The 22166-nt window shown below is 38.7% G+C and overlaps 1 protein-coding gene across 2 annotated transcripts; it reads right to left on the bottom strand.

Moving 5' to 3' along the window:
* Positions 1-15718: 15718 nt before the first annotated feature.
* LOC147428977 (uncharacterized) lies at positions 15719-19734 on the bottom strand. Of its 2 annotated transcripts, XM_086495243.1 has the most exons (5): positions 19430-19734; positions 18969-19136; positions 17063-17953; positions 16762-16833; positions 15719-16461 (listed from the first exon to the last, which is right to left on the bottom strand). In XM_086495243.1, the coding sequence occupies exons 1-5, from the start codon at positions 19499-19501 to the stop codon at positions 15781-15783; spliced, it is 1884 nt and encodes a 627-aa protein (XP_086351369.1). In that variant the 5' UTR covers positions 19502-19734; the 3' UTR covers positions 15719-15780. The 2 variants fall into 2 exon arrangements, with proteins under 2 accessions (XP_086351369.1, XP_086351370.1); XM_086495244.1 differs by lacking the exon at positions 18969-19136.
* Between the last annotated feature and the right edge of the window lie 2432 nt (positions 19735-22166).

Here is a 22166-nt window from a genome sequence, read left to right as displayed (position 1 = left end):
ACAACTAGAGAGTCCTAGCAAGCTCAAAGAAACAATGGTGTGTCACTTACCGCTCAATGCTTTCATCATGAATGATCGTGTGCTACGAAGAAGAAGCCGCCGCCGATGCCGCGCTCAACCGTCGATGCCGCCGCAATGCTCTCTCTCTCTCTCTCTCTCTCTCTCTCTCTCTCTCTCTCTCTCTCTCTCTCTCTCTCTCTCTCTCTCTCTCAAGCATACACACACACACACACACATACACACATGAGCAACGAAGGAGAAGGAGACAGAGATGGAGCAAGAGCACTTCTTAGCTTACACCTCAAAGAATGAGGATTTTTAGGTCAAATGGACCTTTTATAAGAGTTTTACCCATTCACACATGGGCGCCCACAATGGCTGTTCGTTGCAAAACTACTGTAAAAATAAGATAAGTGGTGCGTCTCTCATCGGCAATCACGTACACACCTATTGGACCGACAAGCCCAGTCCATGACTCAGTCAAATAAATAATATGCGTCCATCGAAGCTGATAGGGTGTCCATGAGGGTTAACAGATGCTTTGTTTGGCTTAGGAATGCAAAGCCAAAGGAAAAAGTAGGAACCCACAAGAGTACAAAGGCACATGCAAGCTTGATAGAGATAACAATGATAAAGACTTGATACAGGAGATTGGCATGGCACACATGGTGATGGCCACAATGTCCACAACACCAAATTTCTAGTCAGGTGGTTGTTGCCACAACTAGTTTTAGCTAGGGAGAGGCTTGTGAGTGGTGGGGAGGGGCAAAAAAATCTTCCTACAAATTATTGGACCCATGTGTTGGAGTTCATCGATGTTTGAGCCTATGAGTTGGAGTTCAAGGCTCATGTATCTAGCAAGGAAGTAACGCAACGTAGACAAAAAAACTATATGGATGTGTGCACCAATCCAATGTTGTTGGCCAAATTATGGATAGGATGTGTTTCAAAGCTCATTGGCTAGGAATGGTTGGACTAATGTGTTCATAGTTCACGAATGGGGATTTTTGGGCGTAGCGTGGTCCACATTTCAATTTTCTATGAGGAAAATTGTGCTCAAGGTGGAATTATTCTAAGGTAAAAAGTTTGTGGGAACATAACCAAGGTGTCTCCAATAGGGAGCTACTGTTAAGGTGTCCATGGTAGCTTCTTCATTGACTTGGTCTTCCTACATATGTTCACTATGAGCTGCAAAGAGGGTGTTAAAGTTATAGCATCTCAAGCAGATAGCCCAATGTAATCCCAATATTTATTTTGGCTTTAGTTATTTATTTTACTTATTTGTCAAGTTCTTGGGTAGGGAAATTTTGTTCCCATTGTATAATCACTAATTCATTGCCCAGTTGTGACTAGTTCAATAGTGCATCTCTCTCTCTCTCTCTCTCTCTCTCTCTCTCTCTCTCTCTCTCTCTCTCTCTCTCTCTCTCTCTCTCTCTCTCTCTCTCTCTCTCTCTCACACACACACACACACACACACACACATACACACGCGCACGCGCATATGCGCACACACACACACCCAAGTGTGGTAGATTGGTTATGCAATTTCCCTCTTGAATAACAGGTCTTGATTTCAACTCCCGTCGTCAGATATATCTTTAAGGTCTCTTGGGATAGTTTCCTACGACATTAAAATTCTCTTCTCTTCTTCTTCTTCTTCTTCTTCTTCTTCTCTCTCCCTCTGTGTGTGTGTGTGTGTGTGTGTGTGTGTGTGTGTGTGTGTGTGTGTGTGTGTGTGTGTGTGTGTGTGTGTGTGTGTATTCTCCCCATTGCTCTATGCTTCTACATCGTCAACTTTCATATTGACCTCCTGGGAGCCTGAGAACTCTCTCCCTACTATAACAGATCATGTGCTAGAAAGGGTAACAAGGAAAGAATATTATAGCTTCTTAGGTAGCTTCTCTTGATACAATTAACTGGCAATCAAACTCAAGGATCGACATAAAACAACCTTTATCACTGAATGGGGTATAAACGTTCATATAAAGTTATGTCAATTAGCTTAACTGATGCATTGGCTACCATTCAAAGACTGATGAGCCACATGTTTGGAGAATATATGTGAATATATTAAAGGATATACATGGATGACCTATGAGTGCATTCCTTATTAAGAGAAGGCCACATAGAGAATCTTCAAAATTTATTTGAGAAGTACAAAAGCTATAGAATTTGCCTAAATTTTGAAAATTGTTTATTCATGATAAGACAAGGTAAGATTCCTTCCCATTTGTGCCTACAAATGGCATTTCCAAGGATTTGAGAAAAACAAGGTGATTTTGGAATTATCTAAATCGACACTAATGAAAAAGGTACAACCTTTATGGGCCATTGCGGATATCATCGATGATATCTAAATATATGCAGTAGTTGCTAAACCTCTTAACTAATTGATTAAAAATTTTGATTGGATGGAAGAAATATTTTCGACGCCTTAAGGACTTCTTGATTTTTAATCCAATCTAAATGGCTCTAGAATGGACAAATAATTTTCATGTCCACATTGATGTGTCAGCTATGCTATTGGATGCATACTAGCTCAAGTAGATGACGGTAATATGGATTTTCCCATCTATTATGATAATCATCAATTGAACAGTGTTGAAAAGAACTATATCACTACATAACAAGAAGGATTGGACATGATGTACTTGATTCATATCTTTTCAATATAGAAATGGTGCTTAGATGGAGTGAAAAGGTTATTGCTCTTCTCACCACATGAAGTGTCAAAATAGAAAGGCAATGATAAATAGTTGAGCAATCAAAATATCTCTCACTATTGGTTTGAAATCTCTACAAACATGTCTCAGACCAAATATTGTGATTATGTATTGAGTTTGAAGAAAAACCTATCTATCAAGCTCAAGAACATATCCAAAACACTAGTCTTCACAAAATAAAAGTGAAAACTTATCAATGCTTGATGAGATAGGGTGTATATTGGCCAAACAATGGGAAGATGGTTCATGAATAGATAATTGAGTGTACGACATGTAGTGTTAAACCACCACAAGACCACATCCCTATGTTTCAAATTATAGCACCCAAGTAGAGCAACTACATTACGGGATGCCTAACAGTTGAACCTTCCCATAGGAATTGAGCAAAGCAAGGATCAAATCGAGCAAACCAAAAGCCCACGATTACGAGTTGATTTACAATCATCTTTACAAAAGAGGTAATCAGATTGGCAATTAAGAATGTGGTGTTATGGAAAGTGAGTATGTAACAATACTTAAACAAGCACACCCCAATCAAGCAAAAGGTCATTTTTCTATTGACAATTTAGGCAAAGTAGTAATTGTTGCTAGTTTATGGTGGCCTACTTTTTTAATGGATGTTGAAGCTTATGTCAAAAAATGTGATGAATGCCAGCGTACCAAAGTGTCTACAAAACAAGATGAATGCCTTTACAACCTATGATAAGAGCTTTTCCAAATAAGGATCAACTTTGTTTGTCCCATAGCTTCACTTGCCTATAGAACACATATAGAATATATCATTGTTCTATTAATTATCTCACCAAGTGGATTCAAGCTAAAGCAATGCAAAAGAATGATGCTCAAACTACTATACCATTCCTTTATGAGAACATTTTTACATAGCATGGCTTACCAATTGAGATAGTGGGATCAAGAAACTCTTTTTTTTAATGAAATAATTCATGCTAGTTCATTGGAAATCAACACGGTACCACCCCCAAACCATTATATAAGCTGAAAACACAAATAAAATTTTGTGTATGATGCTTACTAGAATTGTGAGCCCATTTAAATCAGACTAGGACCAAAAGCAATGTTCAACTTTATGGACATATTGGATTGCGTACAAAACTTAAGATGGTCTTTGGCTTTATTGTTATATAACCCTTTGAATTTTTAATTCCTACTCTATGTATAGCTAAAAAATTAGAGTGGACGGAACATGAACTGTCAAAAAGGATTAATATCAAAGTTAGAGAAAAGGATTAATACCAAAGTTAGAAAAATGTCACGAGCAACTCCTAGCTACTAGACCTCTAGATTGTCAGCAAGTAAAGCTTCAAGCAGCCAATAAGGGAATCTCTGAACCGATTATTTTAGGAGTACCGTAGATGCGTACATATCAAGCAACACCAAATTGGTTCAAGGACACATTGCAATTTGCTCACAATGGTTTACAGCAAGTGGTACCATTGGCTACAATAAATCACATATGGCTAATACTACAGATGAATAACAAATCCAAAAACTCCCAAAATATACATTCTCCACAAGCCACAAGCATGCAAAGAACCATGCAAATGTGGATTCACAAATCATTGCTTCAAAATTCACCTATTTCTATTTGAGTTCCAAAAATTAAAAACCAAGGATTGTGCAAAAGTACTACCAAATCCCAAGTAGCTACATGGAAATCACCTTGCAAGCCAACCATCAAGCATGTCCTCTATAAATGGATGCATGTCAACCATTAGGAAAAACCACCACAATCGCCCAAGGAATAATGGCTCTCCAAGAATCAACAACCTAAACCACCTGGTCAATCTCAAAAGAAAACCATAGGTAGCATGAAAAAAAGTGTTGCACATCAATATTGGGCTCTACAAATCAATCTCCTTTTCCAACTTCAACCAAGGTATGGAAACCTAAGCCAGTAATGCCAAATTACTACAAAATGGGACTACGATAAAGAAAAGAGCATTGCACTTTAATAAAATTCCCTTCAAAAGACAATCACCCAACAAGAATCTTCACCATTGAACAACCTTGAGCGCATTCTTCAAGACTCGTTTCTTGCACAGCATATCTTTATAAAACACATTGCCATCAATCGCATAATAGAGCCATATTACACGACCATGCATAGACACATCTTTTAATTCCATGCACCGCACTCCACCTATACCAACCATCCAAGATTACTCCCAAATTGGAGGAGTGAGAGGCATACGAGATCAAAAAATCACATGTCAGATGAACGAGTGATCAAAGTGTTGTAAAAAGCGTGTTTTTAATTTATTTTTTCCATTTCTCTCTTAATTTTTCATAATAATAATTTGAACCAACTGAATCTCAATCATTGAGATATTTTATGAAAGTTTGAGTGTTTAGTATTCTATAGGATAATTTTGGTTAATTTTGGGCAAAGAATAATAATTTTCTAATTTTAAACTAATAATTACAAAAAATTTCAAAAATTAAGATAAATCACAAGGAAAGTAACAACAGAGCTTTGGAAGCAAATTTCAAATCTTCAAAGCGAGACTAAGTATGTCAAATATGGAGAAATTTGGAAGACATTGAATTCTGGACCTAGTTTAATTTGGCACAAAGGGTCAAAAATACAGTACACCGTCATCAATAATCAAAATGACAAGACATAATGTGAATAGCGAAATGAAGTTTGTAAAGCAAAAAGTACACGTTGCCAAAAAGTTAGAGTTTAAGTGAAAAGCAACCACTTGTATTTTTGGATGCATGCATGAAGAGAGAAAGAGAATCCCAAAATTGCATCTTCGTGTGCATCGCACTTTTTCAACAAAAATCAGCTTCTTTACCCTTCACGAGGAAGACGAGTGCTTTGAGATAATTTTGATCAAATGACTTGATGATTTAACCCCCTTTCAAAGGCAACGGAGCCATCAAGATCTCCATCAGAGCAGCATGAAGAGAGAAAGACAATCCCAAAATTGTGTCTTCATGCGCATCGCACAATTTCAATAGAAATCAGCTTCTTGACTCTTCACGAGGAAGACAAGTGCTTTGAGAGAATTTTGATCAAATGACCTTTATGATTTACCCCCCTTTCAAAGCCAACGGAGCCATCAAGATTTCCATCATAGTAGCAAAGCTGCAGAAGATACACTTTTGTCCTCTTTTATGCTAATTTTCTCTCTTAACTATGGCATACACTCTCTTGATTGTGTATCTCATGCTTTCTTAGCTTTCACATATTTTAATTCATGTTCCATGAGATGCATAAAGAGACTAAAGGAAAATACTCAATCATATTGATTGAGGGGGATGGTTGATACCCAGTATGGTGTCTTGTGTTTTGATTCTTGTTTATGTTGCTCTCTTTGTGTGTTGCGCTTATTCAATCAATCCATTTACTATTTTTAATGAATGAATCAAAGTTGTATTGAAAATATTTCAAAAAGAAAAAGTGGTATCAAAGCTTTGAAAACGCTCCAGATAATATGTAGAAGCAAAAAAGAGTGTTTCTTGTGGGCAAATTAAATAAATTTTTGCATGAAGATTCTCAAGAAGATCTCTTTGGAAATTCTATCTCTTTGCTAAAGATGCAATAACAATAAGCCTCCTCATCTCAGTAGTTTCAATCACAACTACGAGCAACCTATTTTGAAGAAAATGATGCAAACAATTGAAGAAAAGTAACAAAGACAATCCATACATCACTTACACTCTCAAGGAATAATCACAAAGCATTGAAATCAGCTTAGCTAATCAAAGTGCCTACAATCATCAACGAAACAAGAAGACACTCTATCAACTGCTTCTATCTAGAGTTTTGGATTGTTTAAAGTCTTTGCATATACACTGGAGGTCTTCTTGGAATTTCTTTGACTCGTTCAATATACACAAATACCATCTTGTTTGTTTTCTTATGATCTTTTTTCTTTTTTTAATTCAACTCTTGCATATATTTTGGGTTTATACACAAATTCCATCTTGTTTATCTTTTTGCTTTTTTCAATTTAAGTCTTGCATATATTTTGGGTTTACATTTATATTTAAACTCTTCTTTTGCTGGAGTGAACCGACTATGGCCACCCAAGATTCTCTTGTTATGAATGAAAAGATTGATGTTCTTTTTTAAGAGCTTAAAAGAAAACGCGTTGCATGTACTCTCCTTCAACAAAAGCTTGAGAAATTACAAAAGAAAAGTTCTCATAAGTGCAATTATAAAGATGACAACGAAGACAAGCAGTTTATCAAAGTGATTAAGCATACTTTGGATACTCAAGCCAAGACAAAACAAAAAAAGATCTCTAAAAAAGAATTTATTTTTATTAAAGTATGATAGAAGAAAGATGGATGTATGCTTCTCTCTTGGTTGTCATCCTTGGATGACTACTTTCAGGGAGAAAAGATCAGCAAACAAGACAAAATCAAGTGTGTAGTAAACTAAATGATGGAAGTGCTTCTCTTTGGTGGAATGTGATTTGTAAACGACACAAACGATCACGAACTTGGAATAAATGATAATGAATTACTTTCTCTCTACTCAATACAAAGACAAAGCTACACATGCATGGGATACTCCTCAATCTAGGACATGGAAAACTACACGGTACACAAATAGATTTTGGAAAATTCTACTTGTTCTTCAAAACATAGAAAAAGTATTTTTCTCTACTTTCAAACATAAATAAATTGCCGATTTGGAGTATACTTTACGTGCTGAGGTCAATAAATTTTGTGCTCATACATTGGAAAGATCTATTTCTTTAGCTCATGATACTGAAGCTGCAAAAGGTAAAGATCCAACTCAAAAAGAATAACCAATCAAAAGAATTTATTATTCTCTTCCATGCCACCATAACATGCAAATCCTTCTACACCTCAACCAAGGACCAATGGCACCAATAGACAAAGATGATTACAACATTACAATCAATATCGACCACAATCAAACAATTCTAATCAAAATGGTTTTTGATAAAGGAAAGTATATAGCAATGATTCAAGAAATTCTTTTAAATCTTCGTCATTTTCTTTCTTGAATTCACAGAACAAGGCTCCATATAGTCACAACAACAATAATAATGGCAACAAGAATAATAAAAAAGTCGATATGAAGATAGTTGTTTGCTATACTTGTCACAAGATGGGACATACAACTAATAAGTGTCCGGAAAGCAAGTGAACACCTTTTTCACACTTTATTGAGGGGATTGAAGAAGATAATGACCATCAAGTACACAACATAGAGATGGATGTCAACATTGTCAACACTTTTGAAGATAGAAATTAAGAACCTCAAGATAACTCAGACTACCAAGATCATACAAGTACGTCTTTTACGTACACAAATTAAGATTGTGGATAATGATTTTAATTTATTACATGATGATCGAAGCACACATGATTTCATTTCTACACGTGTTGCATAAAAGTTGAGATTGCATATGACTCCCACGAATTATAAAGTAAAAGCAATTTTTCAAGGAACCAAAACAAATTGTGTGTATATGGTAAAAGATTTGCAATAGCAATTAGGAGACTTCATTGAATCACAAGATTTCTTAATAGCACCATTGCAAAACACAGATTCAATTTTGGGTATGCCTTGAAGACATTATTCTATGATAAGTAGTACAAGCTAACCAAAAGCTAGACCTAGAACCCCTTCTTATTCACATTCAGGTTCAAAGGTTAGCTCGAAAAGATAACAAACAATTTTTTGTTCCAATCAATGAAATTGAAACACATGAAGACCAATTGTCTCCTTCTCAAGAAATTTTTTTTGATGAAATATAAAGAAATTTTTGTTGAAGATTTACGTGCAGGATTACCTCCTTTTAGAGTGGAAGACCACACAATAGAGTACATTCTAGGGAGTGCACCACTTTGTCAAGCACCATATCGTCAAAATCAAATTGAATAAAGAGAAATTCAACATCAAATTGAAGAATTAATAAATCTAGTTTAATTAAGTCAAGTAGTTCATTTTTTGTGCACCAGTTCTCTAAGTAAAAAAAGAAAAATGGTACTTATCATTTGTGCATTAACTATAGAGTACTAAATAAAATCACGATAAAGAACCGTTTTACTATTCCTTCTATTGATAACTTACTTGATATATTAAGTGGTGCAACAATTTTAAATAAGATAGATCTTAAATCTGGATATTATCAAGTGTGTATGATGGAAAGTGATGTTCATAAACCTGCATTTCAAACATAATTTGTTCATTATGAATTCCTTGTAACGTCTTTAGGTTTAGCAAATGTACTTGCTATATTTTCACGCATAATGAATCAAATTTTTTTGAAGCTCAAGATCGTGTTGGGGTTTTCTTTGATGACATTTTGATTTTTAGTAAGAATGAAAACGACTATTATGCACATTTAGATTTGGTTTTTGAATTGTTGCATGAAAACCAAATTTATTTGGATCTTGAAAAACACATTGTCTCTAGTAAAGGAATCCATGTGGATCCTAAGAAGACTCAATGATTCTTTTCTTGGTTTATATAGTTATTATAGAAAATTCATTCAAAATCTTTCATAGTTGGCTTTACCACTCACAAATATTTTGAAAAAGAACACATCTTTCACTTGGAATGACCAACATCAAAAATATATTGAGACACTCAAATATGCACTCACATATGTCCCTATGTTACAAATTCTTGATATCAAAAGACCCTTCTTTTTTATTACAACTGATGCTAGTGGACGTGATATTGGTGTTGTATTAATGCAAGATAATCATCCCATTGCATATGAAAGCAAAAATTTGACACCTAACGAACTTAATCATAGCACTTATCACAAAGAATTGCTAGCTATTGTGAATGCTTTAAAATTATGGAAACATTACTTGATTGGATCTAAATTCTTGATTAAAACTGATCAACAAAGAATTTCTCATTTTCTTTCACAACCAACTATCTATGATATTTATATAAAGTGGGATTCATTCATTCAAAGTTTTCATTCACTCATTCAATATCAACCAGGACATGAAAATAAGGCTGCAGATACAATAAGTCGCATGCCATTGATTAATAATTTTTTTGTTATGACTACTGAAACTTTTTCATGACTTTGACTTTCCTAAATTTTATACTTTTGTAACCATACATCTTTGGTTCTGCACAATACTCTTTTCATGATGGGTATTTGTTCTTTAAAAAGCGATTGTGTATTATAACCATTTCATCTTGTTAGCTTGTGCTTAAAGAGTTCATAAACCACTCTATATAGGCCATCGTGGGATTACCACAACTATTCACATAATAGAATCTTAATTTTATTGTCCCTCCCTTTTAAAATATGTTGTTACATATGTTGCACAATGTTTTGTTTGTCAGTGAATTAAGCATTGTCAAAGTAAGCAATATGGTTCATTGATGCCTTTACCTATTACTTACTCTCCTTGGCAACACATTTCTATGGATCTTATTACTGGATTGCCACTTACTCGTGCACAAAACGATATGATTTGGACCATCGTAGACAGATTTAATAACCAAGCTTACTTTCTACCTTGTAAGAAGACACTCTTAGCTAAGCAAGTGACTCATTTTTTTTCCAAGAAAAAGATCCTTCCATCAATTAATAAAATTGCCTGTAGGGCTACAAACCACCTCTACTAGAGAGGGCTACAAACGGCTCAATTGTTTCTTAATCATATTTTGTTTTGTATGGCATGGAATGCTAAAATATTTGATCGAGATAGACATTTTTGCAATGATTTTTGGATCACACTTTTCACAAATTTAGGCACTCCGATAGACTTCACTTCTGCATTTTATCCGGAATCTCATGGACAAACGAAGTGACCAATAGCACCATTCTAGATCTTTACAAACATACACTCATGAGAGCATAGGAACTTGGGGCACACATATTCACTTGCTTCAATTTTCATACAAAAATACTACTCATTCATCTATGGGAAAATCACAATTTCAAATTCTTTTTTGGAAGAAGATTCTAAAATCCTTATACATGAGACCATCAAGACACTTTGACAAGCAGCTGTATGTTGCATCGTAAGTATTTTCTTAAGTATAAGAATCATGGCCTTGAAAGCCCCAAGTGGATACCATAGAGCTTATTCCTCATCCTAGTCTCTTAGAAGCATATCAAACTTCTAGAAGCAAAAAAACATTATTCTTTATTAAGATTCACCTTTTGACAAAAAAATATTAGTATTTCATACCTAAGGTTCGTCCTTTGACAATTCATCCAGCAGTAGTTTAATGTTGAGGTTCGCCCTTTAACTATTAGTCTATGATATTTGATACCTGAGGTTCGCCCTTTGACAACTATTAAGTGCATCATTTAGAGCATTACTTGACTGAGGTTTTGCCCTTTGAACAGTGTAAAACATGATTTCTTTTCACTATTGTCATGCTCTTCTTGTCTTTGATTTGGTGACTTGTGTTGTGATTCTCGTTTATGTTGCTCTCTTGTGTCTTGTGATTATTCAACCAATTGTTTTGCTGAATTTATTTTTATTTGATGAATCAAAGTTGTGTTGAAAGTGTTGGAAATATTTCACGAAGAAAATAGTTCTATGATTCCAGTTTTTTTGCTAGATGGTTGAATAGATGTCACTTCAACATTTGCAACGCTTGAAACCTATTCGCCTTGTTGAACATATCTAACAAGGATACTATTTCCATTCCTATATAGTTGGCACATAATTCCTGCAAGACTATTTATACTCATGTCCATGAGAGAGAGAGAGAGAGAGAGAGAGAGAGAGAGAGAGAGAGAGAGAGAGAGAGGAGTATGCGTAGAAATCCCTTTACTTTGAATCACTTCAAACCCCTGCAAAACCTTGTATAGTCTCTTCACGCACCCAAGAAATGAAGGAGGTTGGTCATGTCTCCTCTTTTCGGGTATGTGGTTCTTCTTATAAAAGTATCAACGTCTTTTAATGAAGAAATTGTATTGCATACCGGAATCCCAAAGGACACTGCAAAACCATCTTCATCAATCAATTTGAAAACAAGGAGTGAGTTCTATAAATCTACCATTACATAAACTAAAAACTAGATTTTGGGTAACGATCTTTTTAGGTAACAATTTTGTATGATAAAGCATGATGTATTGGAGCCGACAGAGAAGGAGCTAGAAGAATTCTCCCACTCTTTGGAGAATATGCTTGACCAAGAGAACATGCTCTCATTGGTAAATTACTTTGAGCAAGGCTGGTTCCAAGTAACTGTTTCTTGCATGTCAAAGTTAAAAAGTTTGAATTTTAGTCAACACAATGTCATCATTTGTTTGGTTTCAGGCTTTGATGGGAAAAGTGTGAACATAGCTTATTTAAATATGGGCTTAGAGGGCAAGGAGATAAATAATTTGATATTGGAAAGTATTGAAGCATATGTACAATGTGCAAGCGGTATGAGTGTCCGTAAAGGAGAGTGGTGGTTGCTTCAAACAAAACTTCCGTAATTTTTTTCACCGGCATTGATTATCCAAACTACAAACTACCATCATCATTGGCGCCCGGATGGGATTCCATGGATATGTCCAATTTGAATAAATAGTCCATGTTAATTTTTCATAGGTGATGACAACACTCTTTTTGTTATTATGTGCACCTCAAGCATGCATGAATGGTATTGGAAGTTGTAGATGCAGTAGGATGGGAATACTATTGCAAGACACCAATATGCAAAGGTTCATATATGACTATGCGATCTATGCTTCTGAATGTATGGAAGAAAGTTCAACCATGAAACTCGTTGGAGGTTCCAAAACCAATAGAAGACACATGCTTTCATACAATTCAAGAAGAAGAATGGACCATGCAAAAAAAATGGCCTTTCCCTGAAATATAGAAGCATGTTAATTTCTTAAAGCTATTGTGAGAATGCTACACAAAAAGAATGGTGTTGTTGTGCAATATGGAGGAGGTATTGGGGTGTTTGCATTACTTGGGAGCCACATGGATCGATATATGATGGTTATGGAATGCAAAGGGGACTTAGGTGGGAGACCAAAAAGAGGATGAACAAGTCATGGAGGAGTTGATGCAAAAATCTAAGGAAGAATAACCTATGAGAAAGGCACTCAAGGAGAGTTAACGGGCACATGAGGAGGCTAGTCAAAGAGCATTTGAGGAAAGTGAGAGATTGCACAAGAGGAAGCTTGGCAGGAGGAGCTTAGAAGGGTGCAAATTGTAGCCAAAGAGCAAGAAGTAGAGAAACAAAGAAAGAAAAAAGAGGAGCTTGAAAGGAAACAATAGGAAGATTTGGTTCCCCATTCCTAAGAAGTGTCGGACCAAGCTACTATTGAAGATCAAGCAGATAAGACAAAAAAAGAAGACAAAATCACGAAGGTGTAGGAAAAGGACCCTTCCTATCCTTTCCCAAAGGGGCTAGTAAGAAGTGTTTCACACGGGAGGGGGTAAGGTGTAGGAAAAGGACCCTTCCTATCCTTTCCCAAAGGGGCTAGTAAGAAGTGTTTCACACGGGAGGGGCTTGTCGCTAGCAACAAACCCCTACATGTATTGGCTTTGCGTTCGCGTGTTGTTGAGTCCCCCACTCTTTACTGGCCATGCTTGCTTCACCGGCATACTTTGGTAACTCTATCCATTTGGGCAGAGTTTCAAATCTTGATCAAAGTTGATCCCCACCCTTTCATGCAAATGCCTTTTTTGTTGATAGGCTAGGGTAAACCCCCGCGCGTCCGAAACGTCTCTAATGTGGGCAACCCGCGGAGGCTGGTGGGTGCACATATTACATGAAGGCCTATAGAGTTAGGAGAATCCAAATTTATATCTCACACAGGCATGGAGGAGATGGGATCTATAGTGGGATAATTCACCATAAATCTCGGACAAAGTAATACCCGAGTTTACTTCACCCTCTCACAATAGGGAAAAGTAAGGTCGAGTATTTTTGCGACAAGATCTACAGTGCCGAATTAATGTCAGGGCCCTAAAATGATTGGAATCATAGATTCCATCCATGTCTGTGTTAGATATAATTGAGGTTGCAAGGCTGTGACGCTGAGGTGACTGCTCTGATTTCAGAGCCAATGATTCATTGGAGGTTTTTATTTTTTGGGTCCTGATCTGCCAAACATCTAGCGGTGTAACCATGAATTATAGCCAAGAATGTCCAACAAATGGGCAGCTAGGAGGGGTTGCCCCCTAACCCCCGACCTTGACGCATCAAGGCACAATTGCTACAAACGGGAGTGCGGAAGGCTTGCAAAATACATAAAATAACACGTTGCAACCACAAAGCTCATAAAAGAGCACTTGAATAATAAAATGTACAATATATATATATATATATATATATATATATATATATATATATATATATATCCATTAGCATAGGCTTAGCTTGGTCCAATCTTTTCCACCTGTCAGCTGCAATAAATAATAAAATATCAATGCTATAACAACAATGATGATGAATGTGATGGGGATGGCAAGTAATCTAATCATGGTGAAAGGGAGGGGGCGGTGGTGGTTTGTAATAGTGATAAGCCAACACCTCCATCTCGTTGATCTGCCCCTTACCTACTAGATTAAAAGCAGCCAACAAAGGCAAGACCTAGGGTAACCCATGATCTATATAGTGACACAATGTATGAAGACAAAGGGTGATTCTTTAGCCCCAAAAATCATGTAGAATACTCTAAGCCTGAAAAAAAAAGTGGGAGCTTGAAAAGACACAAGAGGAAATAGGGACTACACAGACCATACTTTGAGTTGCAGTGTGGAAATGTAAGCTAGAGTACACAATTGGGCAAGTTTTGGAGGCCGACAATAGTTTGTACCAATGTCACTCGAAGACATCGAAGGAGTGTCGTATATTGTTAAATGATGATGCAAGCAGAGTATAGCTAGAGATGCAATATCCAAGGCAATGGAACCATATACAAAGGCTTGAGATTCTAAGAGAGAGAGATATCCTTGAGCACATGAAGAAAATGAGCTAGAGTTCAAGCGGCCAAGGATGGACGTAGAGGAAAGGCAAAATATGGCTGCACCAACTCTCTCTTGAGTATGACCCCCTACAATGACAAAAAATCTTAGACAGATTTCACAAAGATAGTGTGACCTTGTCACTTATTTCTTAAAGGAGCACAACAGGTTTACCCTTACAGGTGTTACAAGTGGCTAGATTATATGGAGTAGCCAAGCAGAGCTGACTCAAAAGGAAGCCGAGGAACAATGCTCAAGGACTAGGGTACGGTTTACTTTTGATATTCTCGGGGGAGATTTTGCAAATCTAATCGTTTTGAATATTTAAAAAATGCATCAGAATCCTTATGAAAAGATGAATCCGATGATACTGAGATTGATATTTTTTAGATTTTTTTTCAATGCTCCACTTGAGAAACTTTTTTGATGCATTAGAAACACTCAAGGCCCAACTTTGGTACACTTTTCAGCAAGTCACAACAAGACACATAGGCAAGATTCTAAGAATTTGCCAATTTATTTAATTTAATTGTCTCTAAATTGGGGCGGAGTCCGCCGTTCCAAACTTTGGGCCCAAAAAAATTCGTCTCTAAATTGGCTACTTTACCTAGAGGCAATGAACGCGGCGTTGGAAGCAGGCACTTGAGCTTCCATTTGTAGAGTGGACGACAGTAATGTGGGGCTTCTTCGTGACCCCTCAAGGTTTGCCTTGGCCCTCTGGGTCATTTTCACAAGATTTGAGTTTAGGAAAAGCGGAAGAGAGAGACCTGGGATTTGTAGATTGCTGAAGCAGAGTTTAGCACACCTTGAAGGCGTTTTACTCTGCAACAAATACTATCACATGAATCACAGCTTTTGCACATTTACATTGCTCATCTATTGAGATATCTGCACAAGGAGGCACATTTTTGGTTGTAGGGGTGTGTCAACTTGGCTTTACCAAGATTGGATGCTATCATATCCCGCCCTCATGCACCCGGACACGACATGGAAATGGAAACACAGACTCTATGTAATTCTCAGGAATCTTTTGGACCCCTCTCTTTTGGTAGCTATGAAAATCATATAAATAAAACAAATATGTACATGAAAATAGACTAATCACAGTGGGAAAGAGCACGGTGTAAGCAAAGAGTTTACATTAAGTTTGTGTTTCCTTGCAAAATCTCTTTTGGTTGTCAAGGGAGGGATGTTGGATCAGAGCAAGGGTAGTTGTTTTCTGTGGCAAGTAGGGGTACAGTTTTTCGTGGTATTGCAGGCGGGCACAAGCAGATCGATGGCGCGCCTTGAGTCGTTCGATTTGCCGGAGCAATGAAGCAGCATGCTTTGCAGCAAGGCATTGCCTCCCATGCCACTCCTCTTGTGCTTGAAAATGTGTGGCCAGCTTCCTAGAGCCTTTTGGTGTTATGCGCACATGGCATCCATTTGTATGTGTGGGTGACACACGTACCATTGTCTCTCCACATCGTCTACCAATTGGAGTCGGTGGTGGGGCCTCTGAAGAGGTGATTCTTATTATTGGAGCAGCTGAAAATGAGCGTCCAGGCCCACGTCGTGGCTCTGGAGTGGTTACACTGATGATCGGGTGGCACGCATATCGATGTCGGTTACGATGCTGGATTGGCACTCGGCCTCTGGGCTGTACAGCAGCAACTGGCAAGTGTTCACCATTTGATGTAAGTTTGTATCTTGCCTTGTTAAGTAGTTGGGCAACATTATTGCATATTTCCCACACTGACAAGAGGTCATTCTTCCACCTCAAGCCCTCCCCACAACCACCATATCTCTTCATGTTTTGGGTCGGCGGCCTCCTTGCTTCTACCTGCAAAAGAAACAAACTCCGTAATATGTTCTTTAAAGGCATTCCGCCTGTCAAGATTTTCACCATTCGACCATGATAGCGTCACGCTATATCCTCACACTGAAAGCAACATTAGCTGTAGCCCTTGGGAGTATTCTCTCAATGAAATTCGGTTCAACATCTCACAATGTGGTTACTCTGCCCTCACATACAGTCATGAGTGGCAGTTTGAGGGCAGCAAATCACGTTGTATATGTACTCTCCCTTTCAATTATCATCACAAATAGCAGAAATAAGTTTGGGCGAGGGCTACTCAATCACCTGTCTCTTCAGATTTTCCATCTCTGATGCCATTATTCCTTGAAGCTCCTGGAGCTCGTGATGCAATGATACCTACACAAAGGGAAGGGTTAGAAGGGCCTTGAAGCTTGAGCTGGACAAGAGGCTGAAATGGTGATGAAGCAGAATGAAAGAGCCCTTATTGAGATGGGTATTTTGGCTCCATCTCTAGTGCAAGAGCATGAGCTTTTAATGTTGAATGCGTGCGATTGACCTGATCATTTCCCCCACATCGTGCTCCTAACATTAAAAAAATCAAACATATAACAAGAATAGGGTAAACCTGCAAGGTGTGGAGAGCTTTTAGAGTTGCAGAGGTGGATGATGCATAGGGAGTACGCTCAAACTTTGGTTGAATGTATTCTGCCATGCTTGCCTTCCTCTGTACTCTTTTTCTTTGCGACGTGGAGTCATTGACTGGTGCGATACCAAGGCCCTTGAGAACTCTTGAGCAGGGTTTGATAATCGGGTTACTTTCTCGCCTCAAATGATGTAGTTCAGTGCTCTTCATGTTTGAAACAGCTTTCCACTGGGAGAAGCAATGGTTGACAAGCTTCTGACTGCCGGCCCTGTTCACCAAAAAGATCAATGTTGGCATCATCTTGTTGAAGCAACCGGTCAATCGAGAGACTTGCTTTTGCAAACTCTGGATTTGAGTAGAGCTTGCCTTCCATCCTAAACCGTCATCATTCTCAAAGGCTTGTGCTGAGGGAGAGTGTGTGGACGTTGGTGATGATACTGGTGCTGGTAAAGCTTTAAGGTTCAGCTTTGCTGGTCGTGTTATGGCCCAGCCCCTTGCCAGCATACTATCATCCTTGCTCCTGCTATGATAATTTCTATGGTTATTTCTCCTGACAACATCCCTGTTTACCTTCCCTTTGTTATTGTTTAGCTCATTGATCCGCTGAGATAGTTCTTTGGCCTTGTTAGCTTCAACAGCCCACCGCCATTTCCAAGCTACCCAATTTTGGAGGTCGTCGGAATCTTTGCCCACTCTAGCCCTGCTCCTTTCGGTGGCCTTCGGATGAGCATGGCTACCGGTGGTAGTGGGCTCATCTAGGACATCGGCAGGGCCAGGGTTTTCAGAACCATTTGAAGCTTCTTGTTCACTGCTCAGTGCTCCTGACCTCAGTTGATAATTGGCAGGATCCGTTGGAAGAGGAAATCCAACATTCTACATGATGAGAAGAGGTTATACATGGTAAAACAAAATTCCATATTATGTGTGTGCACGTGTGGTAGAGAATAAGGTAGATAGTAAGAAAGAAAACATATAGTAGAGTTGAAAGAAAACTGGCTTTTGAGACAAAACACTGTCGACGTCCTCCAATTCATAAGAGCACAATGCATGACCAAAATCAATTGTAAGTGGAGGAATGATGGATGCATGGATGTAATGTAGGGGTGGGAAAGGGGCTGGGGATGCATCATAATATCAATGCATATCCGATGTAAGTGGACAGGTGTAATGGATACATGGATGTCATGTAAGGGAATCAATCTGTCTATGTTCCTTTTGATTGGTACCATTCTATATGTTAAAAATGTGAGATGTTATATCTACGCAAGAAAGAGTGAACATACAAGTCATCCATGTACACTTCTAAGAGGGATACATACATGCTCTTTGAGCGCATGACTTGTGAGTTTTTGGAAAGTTTTAGGTGCATCGGTCAACCCAATTGGCATAATCCAAATAGGAAAATATACCCCATTTTGTGCAGATCTTGTGGGTGGATAGCTACTTGACATATAGCCAAAGAAACTATTCCAAAGGATATAAGCTTCCTTGTCTACAACTCTTTCTAAAGCGTGTTAAATTATTGGGAGAGGATGGGTATCTCAAATATCAGTTGCATTCACCTTGTTGGGATTACCACAAAATATCCCATTCTTCTTGTATGGCCCTTGTCATCCAGGTTTTGCAAAGGAGTTCTTGTCTTCATGTTTTTGGATCAACAAAAGACCCTTGTGATCCTTACACGAGCCTAAATACCCCTTCTGTTGAACTTACTTGCTATGTTTGCATATTCATTAGTGATCCTCTGCAAGGCAAAAAGGTTGGGGATGGAGCTTTAACACTAAAAGCCTGAACGCCTCTTCGACGTGGGTGGTAAAGAGATCTGTAACAATGTTTTGTGTATTCTTTCTTCTCCACAATACATTCAGAGAGAGAGAGAGAGAGAGACCTGCTGAGCAACGTCAGACAGGACATCACCCTTGATTTTGTTCATGAGCTGGTTTACACATTGCGCTTGCACAGCCTGCTGCTTTGCTAGAAGTTGTACGGCGGACTTCAAACTCTGAAGCTCCTCATTTGGCTCTTTTACTGTGTCGGTTGACAAGGTAAGTTCTTCCTGTAACATTAAGATTTCAATCATATTGTCCACAAAAACCTGTTCCCCTTTCAAATTAGTACTAAATTGCGGTCCCTGATGCACATTATATTACGAACGCATCATACGCAGAGAAACTCTGCCAGTCAAAGCAGCCCCTCAGATACCAGCACATGCATGTGCACAATGTGATCGAAAGTAGCTGTAATGGCTCTCTCTCTCTCTCTCTCTCTCTCTCTCTCTCTCTCTCTCTCTCTCTCTCTCTCTCTCTCTCTCTCTCTCTCTGGCATTGCAGTGAGTTGAGAAGCACTTACATTGGGGGGAGTGGGTTGGTCTTCTCCAGCTCTGCTAATGGACCCTTTTCTGGCAGGTCGCGACTTTGGCATCTCTCCTTTTCCGATTCCTTCTCGTCTCGATAGCTGCCAAACTCTCTGCAAGAGCCGCTTCCTCTCTACTCATTGGCGCGCTCGTCTGTTATTGCGTGCCTCCAAGGCATTGTGTGTGTGTGTGTGTGTGTGTGTGTGTGTGTGTGTGTGTGTGTGTGTGTGTGTGTGTGTTCCGCGCCAGCAGAGACGACATCAACGAGAATAACGATCTTTCCCCTTGGGGCTTGGTAGAGTGTCCCGGGAACGTTTAGGGTTTATTTTTGCAAACATGGAACTCTTGGGAGCAATTGTGGACCGTGGATAAATAAAGCTACTTATGACAAACCCCTTTTTCCTCATTTTTCTCTAAATTGGAATGGGCACTAATTAAGGATCGTCCTATCTATATGTAGGCCACTCTGTGAGATAGAGATAGTCAACACATGTTTTCCTATTTCTATAAATAGGGACATTAAGTTTGGGGGTCACACACGCACGCACGCACTCACACTTTCTGATCTTCGTGTTGAAGGTTGGAGAGCCTCAAGACTAAGAGGGCTCCCCCAAGGTGCCTTTGGGGACGCTCAAAGCACAATGGCATGTGTGCCTTGTAGCTAAGTAACCCATTTTTTCGAGAAACGAAAAAAGAGGCTAGTTTTTCGCTAGGGGGTACCACAACCACCCCGTTCATTTGGAGGGTGCATATATCACTTGCGATAACGGGTTCTCAGCTTATGTTGTCGAGGTGAGGCTCTCCACTTGCTTATAATCAGCATGCATAGTTTTGTATCGGGCATCTACTTCTTGTGAAAAGGGCTCTACATGTTTTACCCCTCTTGCAAAGCAATTTGTGCTCTCAAATCTCATTCTAGGTAGCATAGCATAGAGTAAGCTACTCTATAGAGGCCTTGAGAGTCACAAGGTGTCTTTCTCTTCACTTGTTCCATGTCTAAAACCCTTATTGTGGGTAGCATATACCCATTGCTTTGTGCTATGATTTTTCTACTGATTTTTTTCTCTCGTTGAAGAGCCATAGTACACTCAAACTCCTTTGAAGTTTCCTTGCTTGGGACATAGAGGGTCCAAATTGACAAGGCCATACCAATACAAATTGATTTGATATGCTACACATGTACAAATAAATCGATTTTGGATCCCTATATGCAAATGCATGTTGGTCTCGCATTGGATTTGAAACGTAAGCACTCCACGATTCAAGTGCTCACGTGCTCAAGTGTGTTTAGGGTTTCCAAATCGATACTATACACAGAAGTGTTCTCTCAAGGTGCAGAAACTCTTTCAACAACCATCTTTTGCTCATGCATGCAAGACATGCTATTTGAGCCACATCCTTTGAAACCTAACTATTTTCGTGCCTTTTTGTTTTTGGGTCATTACATGTGATACACAATTGGATCGACTAAAGCTATTAAAAAAAGAGTTATGCTCATGTTCCAATAGGTTCAAGGCATGGTATGTTACCACACTAGGAGGTTCCCCCCCCCCCCCCCCCGGCACATGCATTGTATATACGCCCATCACTCTAGGGCTAACTTATCTTTCCATTGCACACTAAGTAATACTACTCTCTCTTGTGTGCATTGAGCTTCTTCATCTTCTCCAAGATGTGTGTATTTTCGTGCAACCCTATTTTCAACAATTGGTATTAGAGCAGGTTGCATCTTCTCGGGCATAATCGACAGCATACGCCTGCTCGCTTTCTCCAATTTGGATGAGCTTTGGTGAGCGACAGCAGCAGGTCGACAAATACTTTGGTGTCCATTTCGGCCTCAGTTTCCACTATAGGCAATATTGTGTAGGCAATTTTGTCCTTTTGTGCAAAATTTTTTGTCACTACCGTTTTTTGCATAGCATGTCCCTTACAGTCTTCTACGGGTTGTACTACATAGCACGTGTTGGTGTCACTTTCTTTCTCCTCTTTTCGGGAAGTTTTCACATCAAGTGCAAGCACTCACCATGGCTGACAACAACACAATGTGTTCAAGATGTTTGTTGTTGAGGATAAATTGGATGGGGACAATTACTCAATGTGGGCTTACATGATGCAACATGTTCTTATGTCAAAGGACGTTGGGAATGTAGGCATTGATGTACGTCCTGGTTCTGTGGATACAGACAATGTTGAGGATGTTGCAAGTTTGGGTGGCAGGATTGTTGCCGCTAGAGTTGTTTTGCCTAGGCTGAGCAAGCTTGGGATGTTAGAGATGCACAAGCTCATGAATTAATTGCATCATTTGTGAAGTACACTATTACTCCTCACACTCGCTCACCTAAATCAGCTAAACAGGCTTGGGATATTCTGGTTGGTCTTTATGCAAGTCGCAATGAGGCTAAAATTGCATTGTTGTGTAAAGAGCTGTATTCAAAGATTATGCATGAGGAAGATGATATGGTCACTTTCCTTGTTGGTATCAAGGATATTAACGAGCAACGTGTTCTCATGGAAAGTCCGTTGAAAAGCAAGCAATTGTATTGTTGCTTTGTGGACTTTACGAAAGCCTTTGATGTGAAGTGTCAAGTGACTTTATGCTTGCAGTTTCTCAAATCTATGAGAAAGTGATGTGCTAATTGCACCTGGGAGAGGAATCTCAAAAAAATTTGTAAGCACTATTGGGGTTAAACAAGGATTTCCATTGTCACCAAATCTCTTTGGTCTATGCATCGA

The sequence above is a fragment of the Adiantum capillus-veneris genome, chromosome 22, assembly GCF_014529385.1.
Source record: "Adiantum capillus-veneris isolate H3 chromosome 22, ASM1452938v2, whole genome shotgun sequence".
In the NCBI taxonomy this organism is placed as follows: domain Eukaryota; kingdom Viridiplantae; phylum Streptophyta; class Polypodiopsida; order Polypodiales; family Pteridaceae; genus Adiantum; species Adiantum capillus-veneris.
This window is presented reverse-complemented; position numbering and strand designations above follow the sequence as displayed.